At 43.6% G+C, this 15356-nt stretch overlaps 1 protein-coding gene across 2 annotated transcripts in view; it reads right to left on the bottom strand.

Moving 5' to 3' along the window:
* Positions 1–15356, bottom strand: part of ARID1A (AT-rich interaction domain 1A) — a 90595-nt gene that overhangs the window by 13513 nt on the left and 61726 nt on the right. For both annotated transcript variants that reach the window (XM_007532497.3, XM_060205620.1), the window contains exons 5-12: positions 10102–10342; positions 9727–9816; positions 9259–9429; positions 7786–8098; positions 5983–6128; positions 5781–5890; positions 5073–5282; positions 324–531 (exon numbers count right to left, since the gene is read on the bottom strand). In XM_007532497.3, coding sequence (XP_007532559.2) covers positions 324–531; positions 5073–5282; positions 5781–5890; positions 5983–6128; positions 7786–8098; positions 9259–9429; positions 9727–9816; positions 10102–10342 — 1489 coding nt within the window. The remainder of the gene's footprint in view (positions 1–323; positions 532–5072; positions 5283–5780; positions 5891–5982; positions 6129–7785; positions 8099–9258; positions 9430–9726; positions 9817–10101; positions 10343–15356) is intronic.

The following is a 15356-nucleotide window of genomic DNA, read 5'->3' as shown; positions in this document are numbered from 1 at the left end:
GAGATGGCTCAACACATCATTTTGTGTGTGTGTGTGTGTGTGTGTGTGTGTGTGTGTGTGTCTCCAGGGTTATCACTGGGGTTTGGTACAGGCTCTATGAATCCACTGCTCCTGGTGGCCATTTTTTCCGTTTTACTAGATAGGAGAGAGAGAATTTGAGAGAGGAGGGGAAGATAGAAAGACACCTGTATACCTGTTTTACCACTTGTTAAGTGTCCCCCTACAGGTGGGGAGCCAGGAGCTTGAAGTGGATCCTTGCTTGGGTCCTTTTGCTTTGTACTACGTGTATTACGTAATTGGCCCCCAACTCAACACATCCTTACCAGGAGAGGGAGGCTGGATCTTGGGCTGGGACTTCTTGGAATCAGCAGCTGCAAAGATGTCTGGGGGAGGGTCTTCTCCCCGTTCAATCTTGCACTCAAAGGCATACAAACACTGGATGTACTGCTTTTTCAAGGAGCTGGCTGCACTGCTTGAAGTGCCAACATTGAGGTTTGTTGCCAGTTCCCGCCATTTTTTGTTCTTGTTGACCTGTAAAAGCCACAAGAAGAGTTGGGGTGCATCTTATACGAAAACCCCATGTTTTCATCTCTTATAGAATCAGTTCTCAGTGAATCATAAACATTAACCCCCAACTAGGAGATTATTCACAACAAATGTTAAGTCCATTAAACTCATGACTGGCCTGCCTTCATCCTAAGCAGGCTCTATTCATAAATCATTACAACTAGTAAACACTGTTTATATAAAATAAGTAAATTTCATAACTCTTGACAATTCAGAAGGTTGTCTACAAGTGTCCTGCAAACCACTATTGCATTCAAATTCCACTTAAAATACATTAATAAATATTAGTATTTTCTTTCTCTATTTTTTATTTGCCTCTTAGGGTTCAGTGCTGGGCTCAGTGCCTGCACTATGAATCTACTGCTCCTGGAGGCCATTTTGTTGCCCATGTTATTGTCATTATTGTTATTGTTGTTGGATAGGACAGACAGAAATTGAGACAAGAGGGAGACAGACAGACACCTGCAGACCTACTTCACTGATTGTGAAGTCACCTCCTTCCAGGTGGGGGGCCGGGCTCCAATTGGGATTCTTATGCTGGTCCTTGTGCCTATACTGGCCTGTTACCAACCGGCCCCCATTATTTTCTTCTTCTTTTTAAAATATTTATTTATTTATTATTTCCTTTTGTTGCCCCCTTTTTTTTTTTGTTATAGTCATTGATGTTGTTGTTGTTGGATAGGACAGAGAGAAATGAAGAGAGGAAGGGAAGACAGAGAGAGGGAAAGAAAGACAGACACCTGCAGACCTGCTTCACTGCTGGTGAAGCGAGCCCTGCAGGTGGGGAGCCGGGGGCTTGAACCGGGATCCTTATGCCAGTCCTTGCGTTCAAGCCACGTGTGCTTAACCCGCTGCGCTACCACCTGACTCCTCATTATTTTTAATTTTTTTTTTAATATTTATTTTCCCTTTTGTTGCCCTTGTTTTTTTATTATTGTTGTTGTTATTATGGTTGTTGTTATTGATGCCATTGTTGTTAGACAGGACAGAGAGAAATGGAGAGAGGAGGGGAAGAAAGAGAGGGAGAAAGATTGACACCTGCAGACCTGCTTCACCAACTATGAAGTGACTCCCCTGAACATTATTTTAAAAAATTTTTTTAATTTTTTTTTTTCCCTCTAGGGTTATTGCTGGGCTCGGTGTGCCCGCACCATGAATCCACCGCTCCTGGAGGCCATTTTTCCCCCTTTTTGTTGCCCTTGTTGTTGTAGCCTCGTTGTGGTTATTATTATTGCCATTGTTGATGTTGTTCGTTGTTGGATAGGACAGAGAGAAATGGAGAGAGATGGGGAAGACAGAGAGGGGGAGAGAAAGATAGACACCTGCAGACCTGCTTCACGGCCTGTGAAGCGACTCCCCTGCAGGTGGGGAGCCGGAGGCTCAAACTGGGATCCTTACACCGGTCCCTGTGCTTTGCGCCACATGAGCTTAACCCACTGCGCCACCGCCCGACCCCCTATTTTCTTTTTAAATGCTGCATCTGCTGCACTATTTTCTAGGCTGCTTCATCCTCACCCCTGCCTCCACATGCTTCTCAGCTCTAACTTGTGGCATCAGAGATTGCACCTAGGATATCCAAATCAGGCATGAAAGTCTTTTGCATAACCATTATGCTATTTCCCAACCCTAGGTTTGTATTTAATAAAATGGAAACTCATTATCAACAATCACTCTGCTTAACTGTGTTATAAGTTGGGGTTTTTCTACACACATTTGATTTTGTCTCTCAATGTAGGGGTCTCCCTATCATATGGCATTCTGTGCTACTGCTCCCTTGAAGCCCAGTCACACATAACTGAAAACCCTTCTTCCTGATCAGGCACTGTGATAATTGTCCAGGACAGGTTTCAGCTCACAAATGTCTTTTGTACTTTCTCACCAGCCAGTCTATAGTTCTGTTTCTTTTCCTTAGTTTCAAGACACACTGACCAAGACCATTCCCCAATCTCCACATAATTAGTTTCCTCTGTTCTACTCAGGCATTCCTAGTTTGTTTACCTATTTCTCAAGGGGTGGAAGAACTGGCTTTTCTGTCATAATCCACAAAGGAAGCTCAATATGTTGTTATCTGGTATCCGGGATACCAGAGAGAAGACTGATAAGCAAGCAAAGAGGGGAACAACCTAAATGGAGGTAAAGTGACTAGGAATACTTTAAAGAGCAGGTAATTCCTGAGTTAAGTCTTAAAAATTGGAGATGGCCTGGCAAGGGTATAATCCAGACTTCTAACTCTATGCCATCTGGACCAGTCAACTGGAATGGCTCCTCCTATCCAACTTCATCTGATTTTTGTTTTTATTATTTTTGCTTTGAGATTCCCTCTTAATTTACCATAGGCTCAGTGAATCCAGAAGTATGCTCAGTCAAGAGTATGCCAAACCTCAATGTGCCCTTCCTCTTAGGCAGGCCTGTTAGAACTCAACACCAGGAAGAAACGGTAAGAATAAGGAGAGGTCACCTCAGAAGCCTTCTATGGCTTTGCTTCCCACGCCAGTTTGCGTGGCAGTGTGCGCATGTCCTGTTGTGTTTTGTTTTCCTTTGTGGGGGAGGGGAATAAAGCCTGAAGGGAGAAGGAATTCACAACTGCTGATTGGCTTCATTCCAAACACTTTCTTTTCAGCTGGTGACAGCTATTTTCCTCTTCTGATTTAGAAGGTTGGGAATATACCCCCTCCCTCCCTGTCACGCCTTCCTCTGAGCTCAGCCACAAACTCAGACCCAATAGATTCCTGGTCTAATGACTACAGAAACTATAGAGACAGAGGACTTAGTGAGGGTTGAATTGTTATATGGAAAACTGAGAAATGTTATGCATATATAAACTATTGTATTCACTGTTGACTATAAAACATTAATCCCCCAATAAAGAAATTAAAAAAAAAAGAAACTATAGAGCTTGGGGATTGGGCGGTGGCACACTGAGTTAAGTGCACATAGAATGAAGTGCAAGGACGTGCGCAAGGATCCCAGTTCAAGCCCTGGCTTCCCATCTGCAGAGGAGGGGGGTTTCCTTCACAAGTGGTGAAGTAGGTCTGCAGGTGTCTCTTTTCCCTCTTTCTTATTTCCCCACCCCTTTCAATTTCTCTCTGTCCTATCCAATAAAATAGGAGGGGGGGAGAGGGGAAGCCTGCCAGGAGCAGTGGATTCACAGTGCCAACACCAAACCCCAGTGATAACCCTCACCTGTAAGCCTTTTAGGCTGAATGTAAAACAGCTCAAGGAGGCTCAGAAATTTCCATCAGATTAATAGATTAATACATTTACCTAAGTATCCCATACAAAGTAATTTAAAAAAATGTTATTGGATAGAGACAGAGAGAAATTGAGAGAAGGGAGAGATAGAGAGGAAGAGAGACAGAGAGACACCTGCAGACCTGCTTCACCACCTGTGAATCGACTCCCCTGCAGGTGGGGAGCTGGGGGCTTGAACCGGATCCTAACCGGTCCTTGCGCTTTGAACCACATGCGTTTAACCCGCTACTGCCCGACTCCCACAAAGTAAATAATTTATACTTCTTCCATCATTATTTCTATTAAACAGCTCCTTTTTAATTTTATTTATTTATTTATTTATTCCCTTATGTTGCCCTTGTTGTTTTATTGTTGTAGTTGTTATTGATGTCGTTGTTGTTGGATAGGACAGAGAGAAATGGAGAGAGGGGAAGACAGAGGGGGAGAGAGAGAAAGACACCTGCAGACCTGCTTCACTGCCTGTGAAGTGACTCCCCTGCAGGTGGGGAGCCTGGAGCTTGAACTGGGATCCTTACGCTTAACCTACTGCATTAACACTCGACCCCCTAAATAGCTTTAAAAAATTTTTTTCCCCAAATATTTATTTGTTTTCCTTTTTGTTGCCTTTGCTGTTTTTGTAGTTATTATTATTGTTGTTGATGTTGTCATTGTTGGACAGGACAGAGAGAAATGGAGAGAGGAGGGGGAGACAGAGAAGGGGAGAGAAAGACAGACACCTGCAGACCTGCCTCACCACCTGTGAAGCGACTCCCCTACAGGTGGGGAGCCAGGGGCTCAAACCAGGATCCTTAAGCCGGTTCTTGCGCTTTGCGACACGTTGCGCTTAACCCGCTGCGCTACTGCCGGACTCCCCTAAATAGCTCTTAAAGTCTCATTTCTAGTGGGAAATTTTCTGGAGTGAAAAGGTAAGCAACTACTTTGGCCATTATGTTTCAAACCAATTTATGTGGAGAAATCCTGTTGAAACCCCTTACTGCACAAATAAACTCAGGGCACAATGTGGTATATTTCACACTATCACATTTGCTACAACTGGTTAAGACAGGATTCAAAACCAGAGCCATGCTCCCAAATCTTGTCCTTATTTACATGTCAAACTGATTCCCCTAGAATGAGAATGCAGAAATTCCCTGTCAGTGGGGCCCTTGACATATTATAAACTTACAGTTAAGTTGCCATGGGATGATGAATCCACTAAATATCAAGAAAGAGCCTTGTTAGAGCCACAGGAGAACTTCTGGGCAATCACTCACCTGAGTCAATCCACCAATCTCCTTCACAGACACGTAAAGGCGATAGAGGTCCAGAGGTTTCCTGCCCACAGCAGGTAGATTTGTCATGCCCATGGCCTTCTCCTCTGTGAAAGCCAGATAACGGTCCACCCACATCTTTCTTTCAGGCTCACCACCCAGCTCATACAACTTGGTAATCTTCTCATTGGTTGTAGTAGAAGAACTGGATTTCTAGAAGGGCAAGATTCAGAGGAATCAGCTTCAAAGCCCATAAAAGAGTCTTAGATGTCCACTGATTAAGGCAAAAAGGACTATACTTTCTTCTAGTGAAGAAATGTTAACAGCTATGATTTTTAATTTCCCAACTTTACAAGAGCAGAAATGAGATATGATAAAGGGCAGAAATGTTTCAAGTGATTCAAATGTGAGCTAGTGCCTAGACAGCTACACAGCCAGAACACCTAGGACCCAAGCCCCATACACCTTAACCCCCTGACCACCCAACAGAGCACGGTATACCAACCATTTGGGCTGCTCTAATAGAATCTGGTCATCCTTTTATCTCTTTCTTTTTCAAACCAAAACACTGCTCAACTCTGGCTTATGGGAGCGCTGGGGACTGAACCTGGGACCTCTGCTGCATAACCATTATGCTATCTCCCTCTCCACCTCTCTTCTATTGATGGTAAGGATGGAACAAAAAGTTAAAAGGAGTCAAGACACAATTACCTTGGATTTGGATTCTGTCTTGGGTGTCCCATCTGCCTTATTGTTCATTTTGGTGGCAGGGGTTAACTTGACATCACCAAGACCCATCATATCTGGGCTGGCTGCCATCCCTATAAAAGAAAAACATCCTCAGGTCCAGCAGGTTTATGACATGAAAATGCTCTGGAAGACATCTTTGGAGTGATCAAAGACTGGGGCTCACCTGCTGAATTATTGGCCATGGTTCCTCCCATGGGATATGGAGGTCCCTGAGGGTTGATCATGCCAGCCATACTATTAATCCCTTGTCCATAGGGAGGTCCAGTTCCCATCATGCCCCCTTGATTCATATTGGGGTAGCCTGGTGGTCTGAGAAAGATAGACAGTAAGAGAGACATAAGAATTAAGAGACTGGGCATTCAGATTTGGACTTGAGTCAAACAGGGTTGTGAGAATCAAGATCATTCAGTACGGTTCACAAGGACAAAGTTAATGGACCTCCTAAACCACAACCCTACACCACCTTATTTGGGCAGGGGGGAAACAAAGAAAAGACACCTCAGCACAGGTCCAACATCCATCAAGCTTCCCAGTGCTCTCTCCTCGTCGCTGTGGCTTGAACTTGGGGTTTGCACACGGTAAAGCATGCACTCTATTGGTTAAGCTAACTTCTGGCTCTCCCCATACTTCCATTTTTACTAGTATTTGCACATCAGGAGCTTTACACCTACATGAATCCACTATTGCTAGCAAATTCTTCTTTATCCATGAGATGCTGGAAGTCCAAGCCCCGCTTCTGCATAGCAGGTGTGTGCTCTCTACTAGCTGAGTTATCTCCTTGCTCCACCTTCCATTATTATATAGTTAGCAAACCTACCACTGTGCCAGTCAACTAAACCATTCTACCTTGGGTAGAATTAACATTAACATCAACATCATAGTAAGTCAAGACTCATGTGCATTACTAAGAAAAAAAAATTTTTTTTTGGGGGGGGGACTTAGTGGAATAGTCCACTTGGGAAAGCACCTGCTTTGCTATTTGTGTAACCTAGACCCTCAAGGCACTGCAGGGAATTTCAATTCTGTTGTGTGTCTCTTCATAATTTATTTAGATAAAAATGATATATAAAATTTTTATTATGATTTATGATAGAGATATAGAACATCATTCTGGCACATGTGATGTTGAGGACTGACTTGAGACCTTATGATTGTAAACAGAGTGCTCTCACCATTGTGCAACATATGACCTGGGCTGTACCTCCTGGCTCTTTCTATCTGAGAGAGTTGGCCCAGAGTAATAAAGTCCCTGCTATGGGACAACTCCCCAAAGGAAGGGGGGGGAAAAAATGAGTGTTTAGGTAAAGCTTAGCTGGCAGAGCACAGAAATTACATGTCCGAAGCTTCCAGTTCAATCCCAAATACCTATGTGCCAGAGCCATGCTCTAGTTTCTCTCTTTATCCATCTCCCTTCCATATGGAATTATCTCTTATGAAATAAAATAAATCTTTAAAATCTAGAGTTGAGCAGTGTTCTGGTTAAAAAAAAAGTGAAGGGTCAGCAAAATAGTTTAACTTGGATAGTACAGCTGAGCTGGGCCTGATGCTGGCCCCCACTGCACTGGAGGAAGCTTCAGTGCTGTGCTATTCTCCTATCTCCTCCCTCACTCTCCTCCCCAGTGAAAAAAAGTTGGCTTGGAGCAGTGAAGACAAAAAGAAAAGAAAGAACTCTGACGACTTATTTACCAAACAAAATAACATGTAATTTTTAAAAGTTCTTTATATATGATATCTGCTGATATGAAATTTCATATTAACCTAAGATTCTAAGGTTCCAAGACTTCTACTTGTGCTTTGTACTCTAAGCAAGGCTAGTTCCCTAAAAAACAAACAAAACACACAACTCTCAGTAAAGTACGTATATATCAATATAACATAGCTTAGGTCCTCAGTGACCTGAATAACTATAGAATTTAACTCCTTGCATTGATGCCTCCTCCTTCACTTTCCTGTGAAATTGCATTACCTGTTTTGGATAGAGTTGGCAGCAACATGCATGGCGACAGCAGTTTCTTGAGTTTTCCGGTTCATGCCCCCGGGTGGGGGGCACATCCCTGACCCAACCTGAGGTGGCATATTGGCCATGTTAGGGCCATAAGGCCGGTTGCCCATGGAGGCATGACTCATTCTCCCTGGAGGGAGTGTGCCATAAGGTGGGATGCCAGGCTGCCCATGCATCTGACCTGCAGCACCCATAGGGTTCATACTTCCAGCCATGCCTGCACTGGGGTAGTTAGCATTGGGCAAGGCATTATAGTTTGGCTGCCTAGGGTAGCCTCCTGGGGGAGGAAAGAGAGAAGATGCAGAAAAAGTTGGTTAGTGTCATCAATCAGTCAACTTGAATTCCAAAGATGATAAACAACAGAAACCACTAAGTATTTCTTTTTTTAAAAAAACTTTAAAAAATATTTATTCATTTCCCCTTTTTTGTTGCCCTTGTTGTTTTATTGTTGTAGTTATTGATGTCATCGTTGTTGGATAGGACAGAGAGAAATGGAGAGAGGAGGGGAAGACAGAGAGGGGGAGAGAAAGACAGACACCTGTAGACCTGCTTCACCACTTGTTAAGTGACTCCCCTGCAGGTGGGGAGGCAGGGGCTCGAACCTGGATTGTCACTCAGGTCCTTGTGCTTTGCGCCATGTGTGCTTAACCACTGCGCTACCGCCTGAATCCTACCACTCAATATATTTCTACTAGAAAAGAGACCAACTTGAAGGTAGCTTTGATTCTATTAAAAATAAATAGGAGGAGGAGTCAGGTGGTAGCGCAGTGGGTTAAGCGCAGGTGGCACAAAACACAAGGACCAGAGTAAGGATCCGGGTTCAAGCCCCCAGCTCCCCACCTGCAGGGGAGTCACTTCACAAGTGGTGAAGCAGGTCTGCAGGTGTCTGTCTTTCTCCCCTCCCCCCATCCCGTCTTCCCCTCTCCATTTCTCTCTGTCCTATCCAACAACAACGACGATATCAATAATAACTACAACAATAAAACAAGGGCAACAAAAGGGAATAAATAAATATTAAAAAAATAAAAAATAAAAAATAGGAGGGAGGCCAGGAACATATACATGCAAGCCTCAGTTGTCTCATCCACAAGACACAGCACAGCACAGACCAAGGTCTGATGGCTGGCAGACTGGCTTTGCTGGTATTTGGGCCCTTAAATTTCCAGAAATCTTTCTTTCTACACACTCATCTTGCCTGCTCATCCATGCTTTAGCAGAAAAATTCTGCTTGAGATACATATAAGGCTGATTTTGAGCAAAGATTCATTAAGACTTACTGTAAAATAATTGTAATAGCCAACAATTGTCATCTCCTATCTATGCATAGTCTTGAGCTAAGCATTTTATTCCTTTCTTACAACCCAGATGGAAGCATATAAGAAAAAGGAAATATTTTCTCCTCTCATTGCTATATTCCTAACTGTGCTGTATACTCACCCTGTGGGCCATACTGATTCCCCTGGGGACCATAACTCCCCATGGAATTCTGCTGCTGGTAGGAGCCCATGCCTGTGTGCATCTGTCCTCCTGAAGGCTGACGCGGAGATAAGGCTGAGCCAGGCTGGGGGGAACTGTACTGGGGCATCTGGGGGTTCCTCTGGATGTAACCTATTTACGGGTAGTGGTCATAGAGTTATGGCCCTGGTACAATGGTAAGATAGATCCTAGGACTTCATAGAGTTGATCTTGTTTGTAATATAACAATGATTAAAACAAAAATGGAGTGTGATCTAAAGGGTAAAGATTCATTATTGAACAAATCAGGTGTATGTGTATCTACCAAAACAAACACTGAGAAATAAACTGCTTAAAAATTACAATTCTGGAATCATCAACATGCACAAGATAATCAAGTGGTTTGCTTAGCTCTCTCTTCATCCCTCTCCTTAAAGCCCAGGTTCTCACCTCGATCTTGGGCAATGCTTGATTGGTTCATGGAAGGATGCATGATACTGTCCGACTGGCCACTGGGTGGCCGAGGCGGCATCTGGGTGCCTGTTCCAGATAGAGAAAGAAGTAAGCCAATCATCACTAAGTCTGGAAATTATAGCTAGGAGGTCAATTTATTGCTAGAAATGGCTTCTAGGAAGACCAAGTACTTCCCAGTCTCATATACTAGAAGAGATCTAGCTATATAGTTCCCATTTTATCTTCAAATGCTAAAGGGAAATTTGTGGGCATGAACCAGGGATCCTCTTTCTGCCAGACTCGGGGTCTGCTATGATTAGAGAGCAGTTCCCTCTTTTTCCCCTCCCCCCAAAGTCCAGTACTTGATGGTACCTGGCACTGCAGCAGGCGAGAGTGGTCCTGAGCGAGACTGAGCAACACTGGCGGGAGAGCCAACGGGGGATGGGGAGGGGCCTCGGATGCCAGGCAGGTGAGGGGAGGTATGAGGAGAGAAAGGAGACTGAGCTGGATTACTCTGCTCTCCTTGGCTGCTGGAAATCCCTGATGTGCTCACTCCAGGGCTCAGAGCTCCTTCTGTCCCCATAGGGAGATCGTCTATTGAACCAGACAGATCCTGAAATAAACATAGCACAAAGATTAGTATTATTAGGCAGAAAGATTCTTCTTTTGATAATCCTATCATAGGGCCAAAAATTTCCTAAACCACCAAAAGAAAACATACTGCACACATATTATGTAGCTAAGATACTACAGCTTACAGGGGACAAACTATTTTGGTACTATGTAGGCTAGATAGTACTTGCCACACAACTACTTACCCTAACCACTGCAGTGAGACTTTAGTTTTTTTTCCCCTCAAAGGGGAAACTTTACAACATAAGGGAGGGGTGTGTGTGTGTGTGTGTGTGTGTGTGTGTGTGTGTGTGTGTGTGTAAATGATACACTGCACAAGAAAGAATTCCTTAACTGCTAAGGTCTGGAACTATATTCCTAGTATCTGGCCCACAGGTGATGAACAAACTCAGTTCCTTATTCCTGCTGCCTATTATAAGGTATTCAAAGAAAACTTGGTGTGTATTTGAGACTTGTTTTCAACTGACCATTTAAGAATTTATCTAGGTCATAAAATCCAAGATATTAGAAAGCTCAGTATGAAAAATAATCACTTGGGGCCAGAAAATGGCACACCTGGTTAAATTAACTGCACACATTACAGTGTACAAGGATGCAGGTTCAAGCCTCTGGTCCCCACCTGCAGGGGGAAAACTTCACGAGTGGTGAAGGTGTGCAGGTGTCTCTGTCTCTCCCCCGCCTCTCAATTTCTCTAACAATAAATAAAAATATATTTAGGAAAAAAAGTAATCACTTCAGGAACTGGAACTGGCCCCTCTCCCTCAACACACACACACACACACACACACACACACACACACACACACACCCTTCCTTAAGCAGTTATCCCATGTTCATTCTCTAACAGTATCACTGGCTCGACAGTACACATTAATTTCACAACTAGGAATTATAGTGCTCTGGAGAAAGGGCAGGTTTTTTTGGATAGAAGCTTAGTTTTGGGAACTATCCAAATGAGGGGGCCAGGAGGTGACACACCTGGTTAAGTGCACACACACAGTGCAAAAGGACCCAAGTTCAAGTTCCTGGTCCCCATCTGCAGGGGGAAAACTTCACTAGTGGAAAAGCAGGGCTGTAGGTGCTTTTGTTTCTTTCCCTCTACCTCCTCTCCTCTCAATTTCTTTCTGTCTCTATCCAATAAATAAATAAATAAATAATAAAAAAGAAATATTCAAATGATTAAGACCCAAAATATCATTATTTGAGTTTATTTCTATTCCCAAAACAGATTAACTACTTGCTTGGTTTGAAGCCAATATCTCAAACTGTCATTTTCATCCAATAGTAACTGGTAAGTACAGAGTTGATTGGGGGGGGGGGGGGATTAAAACCAGAATACTACCATAGGCAGGACAAATAATCTTTAAAAATCATTTTTTGGGAGTCAGGCGGTAGCACAGCGGCTTAAGCGCACGTGGCGCAAAGCGCAATGATCGGCAAAAGGATCCCGGTTCCAGGCCCCGGCTCCCCACCTGCACAGGGGTCACTTCACAGGTGGTGAAGCAGGTCTACATGGTTTATCTTTCTCTCCCCCCTCTCTCAATTTCTCTTTGTCCTATCCAACAATGATGACGTCAATAACAACAACAATAATAAAAACTACTACAGCAATGAAAAAACAGCAAGGGCAACAAAAGGGAAAATAAATTTAAAAAATTATTTTTTATTATCTTTATATATTGGATAGAGACAGCCAGAGGGGAAGGGGAGGTAGAGAAGAAGAAAAAGTGATAGCAATAGCACTGCTTCACCACTCAAAAAGCTTTCCCCTTGCAGGTGAGGACTGGGGTCTTGAACCTAGGTCCTCGTACATTGTAACATGTGTGTTCAACCAGGTGCACCACCACCCAGCCCATGGGACAAATAATCTAAATGTTAACAGTATTTGCCATTTGTAAATTCTATGAAGGAGAACATTTATTAATTAATGAAAGAACCAGAGATGCTATGGGATCCAACTTAGGGCCTCGTGCCTGAAAGTCCAAAGTTTTATCCACTGTGCTATTTTTTCTTCCTTACAGAGGGAGAAAGGGGAAGAGGGGCTTAAGATGGGGAGGAGGAGAGGGGAGAGACAATTATAATACTGCTCCACTGCCAGTGAAGTTTCTTCCTTGCGGGTGGGGACTGGTTGCTAGAACCCAGGTTCTTGTACAAGATTAATTTATTTATGGGGGGGGGGGGGAGAGGGGGAGAGGGAGAGAGAACCAGAACCATCACTTTGGCATATGCAATGCTGGGATTGAATGGGAGTGTTGTGCTTGAGACTCTGGCGCTCTGTCCACCATGTCACTTTTCAGGCTGCAGGCCTCTCCCTTCACCCTTTTAAGATGATTCCCTTTCCAGGGAGTTGGGTGGTAGCACAGCGGGTTAAGTGTAGGTGGCACAAAGCACAAGAACCAGCATAAGGATCCTGGTTCGAGCCCCCAGCTCCCCACCTGCAGGGGAGTCGCTTCACAGGCGGTGAAGCAGGTCTGTAGGTGTCTATCTTCCTCTCCCCCTCTGTATTCCCTATCTCTCTCCATTTCTCTGTCCTATCCAACAACAACGATATCAATAACAAAAAGAGCAAGGGCAACAAAAGGGAATAAATATTAAAAAAAAAAAATATATATATATGATTATTCCTTCTCCATCATGCTGTCATGTACATGGACTGAGGAAAAAGTATCATGCCCTTCATTTAGAAGACCAAGGTCCAGCTTTTGGTACTTGCACACCCATTAATTGGAGTGGCTAATGTCTTTTTTTTTTTTTTTAAGATTATTTATTTATTTATGAGAAAGATAGGAGGAGAGAGAGAAGGAAGCAGACATCACTCTGGTACATGAGCTGCCAGGGACTGAACCCGAGACCCCATGTTTAAGAGTCCAATGCTTTATCCACTGTGCCATCTCCTGGACCTCTAATTAGTGCTTTAATGAGTAATGAGAGAAGAGTGGTATGGGCAGAAGATTCAAAACAGAGAGAGAAAGAGATTATCCACAATTGTCTTCAGTATTAATGGTATTTTAGCAGTGATTTTTGAAACATAAACTGTAAGTAAACAATGCATTTGAAAAAATATTTTAAAAGTCCCTGCCTCTGTCACTTATTTTTATTTTACTTATTTATTAGTGGGGATGGGGTGGGGGTGAGAGTGTGCCAGAACATGTGATGCTGGGGGTTGAACTTGGGACTTCATGTATGCAAGTCTGGTGCTCTAGTCACTGCATAACCTCCAGGGATATCACTAGAGCTTCATGCTTGCAGAATTCCACCCCTCCCAGGGTACTCTTCTTTTTCTTTCTTTCTCTTTTATCTAAAGATAGAGGGTGAGAGACAGAAAGGGAGGGAGAAAAAGAGAGAGAGAGAGAATGAGAAGCACCACAGCATCTACGCCATCGTTCACGAAGCTTCTCCTGTGCATTGTTCTCCAGTATGGTGAGAGGGGTTTGAACCTGGGTCCTCAAGCAAGTGTGCTCTCTATTGATTGATCTATCTTTCCCCCTACCATTTACACGAACAGATACTGCAGCTGCTGTGAACTCCATGCCCTTGCACAGGACACACCAGTTTTTCAGGTCTTTTGTTCCACAAAAAGCCGGATGTCTGGTTGTTGAGTCACAGCCTAACATACCTACAAGTACAGCTTTCTACGACTCATTTATCACAAAAAGCTCAGTCAATGCGAGAGTACTCTCCCTGGTGGGGGTCGTTAGTATTTGAGTACTCAGTTCTCCCCAAAAGGGCCCACTTAGCAAGCATACTCCAGAAGAGCTGACAGAATTATAGCAATGCCCCTCATGTGGAAAGACCCCCCACCCCCCGAATTTGGTCTCCTTCAAGCATAACTTGTATGATGTTATTTATCAACGAGGAAGAAAGAACCAGGCATCACTCCAATATATTCAGTGCTGAGGATGGAACTCAGCACCTCACATACATTAAGTCCTGCACTTTGTTCACTGAGCCTCACCAGCACAATCTTACTGAAAACTGGTAAGAAAAGGATCAGCCCACTCAGTGCCCTGCTAGTTCCAAGGAAGCAGCAGGCCAGGGAGAATTTCCTCACGTGTTTCCAGCGTGTTTCATGCATTTTATTGCTCATCTACCATGCAGATCAAAAGCACTGGAGCAGGTCCAACTATTTCACACAGAATCTCACACTCCAGGCTGGCTACAGCCCCGAAAGCCTTCGTTTCTTCACTTGAAATACTGCCCAATGTTATTTTGGGATATGACCTGATAGAGGAAGCCCATAGGGACTCCATGACGATAACTGTTCCAGCTGTGATTGGTTGCCCAGCCCCAGCAAGTGCCAGCATGGGTTTGTCAGGCTCTGCTGACAAACAGAACTCAGTAGCTAACACCTTCTTTTCATACCACAACAAAACCATGCCCTAAATCACAGTCTATACCTCACTGGGAGTGGGGGTTCCTAGTGCTGCTTTCATAGGAAGGGCTTCAAGTTCTGACATGAATTAGCTGCTTGATAGAAATACATTTTCAAGTAGGAAGACACCAGATCAGGACTGGTGGTGGGGCGTGGGTGGTGGTGGTATTTAAACAAAGTCTCACAAGGATGACATCAGTTCATTTTGCAAAGCAGATTAAAGAAAAGCAACACATAAATCTACAGAACAGCTCCATAATACTTGAATTCAGGATTTTCTCTTAAATTCAGCTGAAACCCCGAGGAATGCAGCTTTTGTTAACCCTCTAGAGAGCCCTCATATTTCTTCAGTTATGAAGGGTTTCTGCCAAGTTGCACTGAGTACTGAAGAGAGAAAACCACCTACTAACAACACTAGGAAAACCCTATGTACATAGTCAGAGTGAGTTTTACAAGTGGTGGGAGCTCTATAATTCAGCCGGATTTACTTAAAACAGTAATCCTTAAATAAAAGTCCAAATGCACAGTCTGAAAGTACTGGATCTCCACTAGCATTTTGTCAAGTATTTTTCTCCCAAACCCACCCTAACAACTGCAAACCAATGGTAGGAGATTGCTCCTA

The sequence above is a fragment of the Erinaceus europaeus genome, chromosome 13 (assembly GCF_950295315.1).
Source record: "Erinaceus europaeus chromosome 13, mEriEur2.1, whole genome shotgun sequence".
In the NCBI taxonomy this organism is placed as follows: Eukaryota; Metazoa; Chordata; class Mammalia; order Eulipotyphla; family Erinaceidae; genus Erinaceus; species Erinaceus europaeus.
The sequence above is the reverse complement of the archived record's forward strand: the minus strand, read 5'-3'. Positions and strand labels throughout refer to the sequence as shown.